General features: G+C 44.0%; 1 protein-coding gene across 1 annotated transcript in view; it reads right to left on the bottom strand.

The window, feature by feature from the left end:
* Positions 1-7,217, bottom strand: part of mfn1b (mitofusin 1b) — a 16,032-nt gene continuing 8,815 nt past the window's right edge. Inside the window, exons 12-18 of the mRNA XM_061825916.1 lie at positions 6,801-6,905; positions 6,095-6,197; positions 5,636-5,862; positions 4,022-4,201; positions 3,705-3,901; positions 2,254-2,388; positions 1-1,776 (exon numbers count right to left, since the gene is read on the bottom strand). Of these exons, the coding sequence (XP_061681900.1) occupies positions 1,707-1,776; positions 2,254-2,388; positions 3,705-3,901; positions 4,022-4,201; positions 5,636-5,862; positions 6,095-6,197; positions 6,801-6,905 (1,017 nt within the window). The 3' untranslated portion in view covers positions 1-1,706. The remainder of the gene's footprint in view (positions 1,777-2,253; positions 2,389-3,704; positions 3,902-4,021; positions 4,202-5,635; positions 5,863-6,094; positions 6,198-6,800; positions 6,906-7,217) is intronic.

Raw genomic sequence — 7,217 nt, 5'->3', positions numbered from 1 at the left:
CAGGGACTTGGTGCCATGATAATTCTCCTACAGTGCTAGTATGTGAAATAATCACCTACTCGATAATTTTTATAGTCTTTTTCACACCAGATTTTTTTTTGTTTGTTTTTTTTGTATTTGTACAGTGGCTTGGTGATACTGATATGTTGCCATGAGTTATTGTAATCAATAAAATAAAAGAGCTTTTGACAAAAGAAATCAGTACGTACTTGGAAAATGGGACTTTGTGACTGATATTGTGGCAAATAGAACCAAATGTCTCGAGGAATGTGAAGAAAAAGACAAATAATGGGAGATTTTATGTAGTGGTGGCTTGAGATGTTTCGTTCCTTGAACGCGTTAATAATGCAAAAACTTATCTCAAAATATTTTTCTCCATTGGATGAATGGTATTACTTTCAATTCGTTACACCCCCCCCCATTTGTTTTTTTTTCAATTGCACGGTATAAGACTACAAAAACCTAATATTAATACAAAGTAAAGTCACATGTTTAACAGTTTGTATAGTTACTTATTGCAATATAGAAATAATTTCATCTCCAAAAGGGGGCATTGCAAAAAATAAAAAATCCAGGAACTGCTGGTCTAATGGGACATGCAAAAAAGGAAAAGAATAAATTCAACATTTGCCAAAATTCAGCTTGTGAAATTAGTTTTCAGTACCAGCAAAGTGATCATAACTTAGATTTTGGAACGTTTTCATGGGAATTCCTCTCAGGGGAAAAGTTGATTTTTCAGATACCAGTGATTTTAGTTATGAACATGGTCACAGAGCAAATGAAACTCATATCAAGGTACAATGAGGCACGACTGATTCCGACCACAGCCATTATTTTTCAACCTAAACTGAAATAAATCACAGGGGTTTTTTTCTTTTTTTTGTGTGGATTTATTCCAAACATTCAGACACAAACACAGGGGAGGTGGGAGCAATTTAAAAAGAGCATATTGAATATTAGTTGTCAATATTGTTCTTTAACTCTACAAATTAAATATTGGTTAAGAAAATGATTTTTTTTTTTTTTTTTTTTTACATCTTCAATGTCTGAACCCCAATTGATGCAGTACTGTATCTGCTTGAACACATCCTACACGCGGTGTCATAAAAATCACAACTGCTGAGTAAACCCAGCATCTGTAAAGCTGAGGATTAGTGTAGTTTAAAGCAAAAGCATCGCTGTATTGGGCGGGAAGCATTCAGGCTTAAAAATATTATATAAAAAAATGCATTTGTACAGAGAGACTCCTATTTTACTTGTTAGATGCCAGGTATTCTCTACAGTTGATTTTCTAAGCACCCTCAGCTACGATTTGAGGAAATGCTTTTTTTTTCCATCAAGTCATGTGTTTATACAATAGATTTACACTAGATCCCAAATTATCTCTCAAAAGGAAATGTTTGGTCGTCAACAGATGTACAGTCTGACAGACACGTAAAGAATTTATTTCACAAAAGTTTGTCAAAAAAAGGCATATTCACAGTCTGAAGCATATTAGTGTACTAATATAGCACCCCGATAGTTAGTAGTCGTTATGATACTACTTTTACCTAGTGGACAAGTCCAGGACTTGAACCGCCAGTTTATTCTGAAACTGTAGTAAAAACCTATTCCTAATGGAGCCAAAAAGAATCTTTATGGCTGTGAAGTTGTGGGGTGAAAATGCTTTCGTCGATGATATTTTTGTGCCTTTTTGAAGAGCGACTTCAGTGTTGAGGCTGCAGGTACTGCTTCGTAAATGTCTCCAACTGCTTCTCCAGCTCGCTGGCTTTGTGCCTGTAGACCGCAAACGCACAGATTAGCGAAAAGTGCTACAAGAATTTTGAAGAGAAAAAAGATGACACACTGCGGAAAAGTTTAAGGTTAATGTCAACGTGTTCAAAGATCATTTTGCAATCTTATGAGAATAAAGTTGTCATAGCGCAATGAGGTTAAATATTACAAGAGCAGTCAAACTAAAAGGAGCAGAAAAGTTCCAATACAAGATTGCAGTTTTAATTTTAGCAGACTAAAATGCATTCGAAGTGGGACTCGCATTCGGGTTCCCTTAAAATCATTCAAATTAAAAAAAATTTGGTTGCCAGTTTTGCCGATCCCAAAAAAGAAAGTGGGGGAGAAGAAGAACGCACCCAAAGTCGTGCTTGTGCCTGACGGCAGAGGTGAAGTGTTTCATGACTTTGATAAAATAAACAACTAGTCACCTCAATGAAACACTTTATCACATGTAGGATAAATATATTGTCATGAATTTACCGCAGACTCTTGGAGCGCGTCTGGACGCTCTCCAGCTGACTGACGTTTGCACTCAGTCGCCGGATTTCTGCTTCGAGCTCCACCTGCGTCTGCTCCACTTGATTACACAGCCGAGCGAAGGTGGTCGCCATCTCCCTGGGAATGGAGACGATGATGATTAGTTCTACTGGAGGACTCAAACATTTAGCTCAGTGGTTCATTCAACATTTAGGTCATTTGTTTCAATTTGAGTTGTACAGGTTAAGAAAAGTACAAGTACAAGGTACTTGGCAATTGTGTGCATGTGCGTGGGGGTTCAGGTGGGCAGAAGACAAAAGACGTAGAGGGGGAGGGCAGGCAGAGTTCACCTTCCTGACTGCCTGATGACAAACTGGTTTGAAGTTAGGTGGTCCTCGCCCACAGACTCTATAGTCTCCTACCTGATGGCAGCCGACTGAAGAGGCTGCGTGATGGATGGGTGACATCCACTGCTATGCAGAGGGCTTTTTAGGTGCTGTAAATGTTCCCTAGGGAGGGACGAGAGGTTCCGATGATCTTCTCGGATGCCCTCGCTATGTGATGGAGTATCTTGTCTCATACTATACAGTGAAGTGTCAGAAGTGTTGAAGTGCCGAGTCCCAGCTGATTCAGTTAATCAGTTCTTGGGGGATGATGGTATTGACGGGAGTCCTTAGAGTCCAGGTGTGTGAGGGCTGTGAGGATGGCATCATTGGTTGACCAGTTGCACCTATATGCAAACTGGAAAGGGGGTATGGGGGGAATTTGATGTGGTGGACGACTGGTCGAAGTACTTCATCAGGATAGGAGGGAAATCGACCGGACAGTTTCCATCGAAGCACGTAGGTGCTCTCTGAAAACAGCAGTAGTTGAATGTAATGCATCTTTTTTTCCACACAGCCGGTTAACATGAAGGCGGGAATTGCCGGTTTGTGCGGTTTAGCCAATAGTCGTGCTTGTAGATCTCCACGCTTGCCAGCTTCTGCTACCTGCTCTGCCGTTCATGGCGCCTCCAGTCTGGGTGCAATCTAGGATTGTGGGTGGGTGGGGGGTGTTTGAACGGGGGAGATTTTGAACAACCACTGTGTGCAGTTGCGGCAGCACAGTGGTGCTGATGTGGAGCGTTGGCCTCAGAGTTCTGAGGACCGGGGTTCCGGATCCGCCTGTGTGGAGTTTGCATGTTCTTCCTGTGCCTGCGTGGATTTTCTCCGGGCACTCCGGTTTCCTCCCACATTCCAAAAAGATGCATTCATTGGACACTCTAAATTGTCCCGAGGTGTGATTGTGAGTGTGACTGTTGTCTTGTCTCTGTGCCCTGCGATTGGCTGGCAACGAGATCAGGTTGTACCCTGCCTCCTGCCCGTTGACAGCTGGGATCGGCTCCAGCAATCCAGCGACCCTCGTGAGGGTAAGCGGCTCAGAAAACGGATGTATGGATGTGTGCAGTTGCTTACTGCTGCACTTGATGGCTACAGTTGGCGCTGGTGAAACTGACAATGAGCTGTAGCTTGTCTGTGGCGTAGTCCACAAACTGACGCTTCAGGCTGCGCTCCTTAGCCTTGGTGGTCCACGTGAGCCGCTCGTACAGGTACACCAAACCGTACAGGGAGGCCATCATCCCGATCAGTCTCCAGCCCAACGTCCTCCAGACCTATACACACACACACACACCGCAACTGCATTATGAGAATTCATACTTGGGGGGGGGGGGGGGATGGCTCACTGGTAAATATAATATGCCATGTGTGGCAAACAAGTTCCAAGTTCATACCACTCCTCCGACGACAATGGCACTCATTGATGTGCGGGAGGTGATGGATGCGGCGTTTGTTGCCATGGCAACCATGATGTCTTCCTGACTCATGAGGGCCGTCTCACGGTTAGCTGGTGCGACGGTGGCCGGGGGTCCTGAGGAGGGTGTTGTGGCCGTAGGCAGGGCTGGTAGAGAAGCCTGATGGCAACATAAGTGATGTTGACATACAGTTTTCGTGGTCATTAACGTCAGATCAAGTTTTAATACTGTAGTATATCCTTGGGTATTTAATGATTTCCATGAACCTTTTCAGAGCATGAAATATTTAATCGTTGCAGTGATTTGAAAAAAAAAAAAGAATAAGAATAAATCTACAATCTCTACCATCGCCTGTGGCTGTGAATAGTCTCATTTATCCAACTAATTTTGTTCTGAGGGCAATGAATCGATTTTTTTTTTCCCCAGACGTTTCGCCTCTCATCAGAGCAGCCTCCCTCAGGTTCATGAAACAAGTCTTAGTTTGAGCACATGAGCCAGTGTTTGTGTGAAAAACTCAACTATTTATGCTCCAACTTAGAGCACCACGTGTGGCAATGACATCATTGAGGTATGTTCATGTACTTTTAAAGCCATACAGCTACCAAACCTTCAAAACGTCATCTAGTCCAGCAAACTAGTGCTACCGCTCGTGGTTGTTTATGAACATGCTGCCGTTCTGTTGAACACATGATATTGGAGGGTGTGTTCCAACTACAGGGGGATCACATTCCTCAGACTCCCCGGTCAGGTCTATTTGGGGTTTCTGGAGAGGAGGGTCCGGAGCAATTCAAATCTCAGATTCTGGAGGAGCAGTGTGGGTTTTGCATCGCCATGGAACATTGGGCCAGCTCTTCATTGTCGGCAGGGTCCTTGAGGGTGGATGGGATTTGTGTTTTGTGGACTTGGAGAAGTATGGGGTACCGAATTCCCTGATACAGACTGTTCAGTCCCTGTACAACCGGTTTGGCCCACATTGCCGACAATAAATCGGATTTGTTTCCAGTGAGAGTTGGACTTGGCTAAGGCAGCCCATTGTCACTGATTCTGTTCATAACGTTTATGCACAGAATTTCTCATTGCAGTCGAAGCATAGAGGGGGTCTGGTTCAGTTGCCTCAGTATCTCTGCTTTATGCAGATTATTTGGTTCTGTTAGCTTCATCAAGCCGTGATGTCCAACTCTTACTGGAGCAGTCCGCAGCTGAGTGTGAAGCGGCTCGGAGGAGAATCACCATCTCTAAGTCTGAGACCCTGGTGCTCAGTCGGAAAAGGGTGGAGTGCGCTCTCCAGGTCGGTGATGAGACCCTTCCCCAAGTGGAGGAGTACTATTATCTTGGGGTCTTGTTCATGAGTGAAGGAAGAATGAAGCGTGAGATCGGCAGATTGTTGCATGAACCGATGAAGCCTGTGAAACATCTACTAAGACAAACAGAACAGTCCAGCTGCGACGGGTTCAATGCCCTGAGAATGTAATTCTCCTACACAAAATAAATAGGATGAGGGAATAGGAGTATATATAAACGTCTGTATGTATTTCAGCCAATACTGTTTATTTTCCTACGACAAGTTCAAAATGACATAGCTCCAGGCCATACCTGCAGTTTCTGGTCCACCAGTTTCAGGGCTCTCTCGCCATGAATGGATCCCAGGAAGCGGTGCACTAATGCCGTCCAGCCGAAAGAAAAGCGAAACTCGATGTCCTCCTGGAAATCGTTGCACAGCGAGGCGCAGTTGAGGTCGTAACTCAGGTCCAGTTTCCGGTTGGGCACCAGCACGTGGATTTGGTTCTGGCTTACGGAGGGCAGCAATGGGAACATGCTCTCTGTAGATGTGAGAGAAGACAAAGGGGAGGTCACTATTTTTCGAGCCTCATTGTGAAAAGCGACAAGCAATTGTAACAATTGTACATTGTAAAATGAGCAACTGTAGCCCCAAATAAAACTTTTATTGGTTTGGCCGCCTTACCATAAAAACAGCAAATGGGTGGTTTTTCAGAAGGTAACGGATGATGGGCTCCATCCCAAAAAAAGCCACTATCCAGTGGTTCACTGTACCTGTCATGAATCTCTGAATAGACTGGACAGAGGCGTTGACAGCATCTGAGCAACGGAACGCCAGATTCTTGCCCATCCCTTCTTCTACATGAGAAAGCAGCTCCTGGTTGGAGAGAGAGGGAAAAAAAATAATAAAATAAACATCAGATCTCGAAGCTGTTGTCATTTAATAAAAACTGAATATTGCATCCTAATCTGTGGTTAAAATGACAGAAAGGAGGCTTGGATTTGTTTTCCCATCCATCAATTTTCAGGAGCACTTGTTCTCTTCAGGATGACGGGTGAGCTGGAGCCTATCCCAACTGACTTTGGGCAGGAGGCAGGTTAAACCCAGGAAAGGTCGCCAGGTGATCGCAGGTCACATATAGAGAAACACCCACTCACACTCACATCGATTGAATATTCCGTCTTGAAAATACTTAATGTCCATGAATCTGGGAGAAGGCAGAGTACCCAGAAAAAACACAAGATTTAAGAATTCAAAGGAAGAAAAAGGAAACCTCAGAGAAAAAAAACCCACCAAAATATTGATTCCACAAATGCTGTTCATGCAGTACAGTATATATAAAAAAAGAAAATTGGTTGAATTTTTCATTTTTGCACAGTGCTCAGAGGACTCAAACGCCACCTGATAGTAAAAGGTTTCAGCATTCCTGCTGAGGAAGAAAAATACATTGAATGGTTACGAGTTTGGGTTTCTACTTACAGACTTGTAGAGCTTGAGGACCTGGGGCGAGGGGTGGAAGTCCGCATGGAACTCGTCCACAATCACATGCAGACGGCAGATCTCCTCACTCATGGCGTCAGACACCTCAAGTAAGAAGAAAGTCAGCACAAAACATCTGATGGACGACAATGGATCTTTTCTTGTTTTGAAACAGGATGTGCCGTGGTACTTCCAAGTGGCTGAAATGTCTCTGACTAGCGCTGACCTCAACTAAAACTTGCTGTTGGAAGATCTGCGACCGGATATGCCCCTAAAGGTTTATGTCATTGTTGATTTCTTACTAAATGCTGTAATCCAAAGTAATACAGCAGAACCTGTTGTGTTGCAAATTGTCACCACGTTGGTCGGGTGACACCCGGGGCCAAGTGCAAGACCAGGCTCTCGTCCACCCTCGTT

This window comes from Syngnathoides biaculeatus, chromosome 7 (assembly GCF_019802595.1).
Source record: "Syngnathoides biaculeatus isolate LvHL_M chromosome 7, ASM1980259v1, whole genome shotgun sequence".
Taxonomy (NCBI): Eukaryota; Metazoa; Chordata; class Actinopteri; order Syngnathiformes; family Syngnathidae; genus Syngnathoides; species Syngnathoides biaculeatus.
The sequence above is the reverse complement of the archived record's forward strand: the minus strand, read 5'-3'. Positions and strand labels throughout refer to the sequence as shown.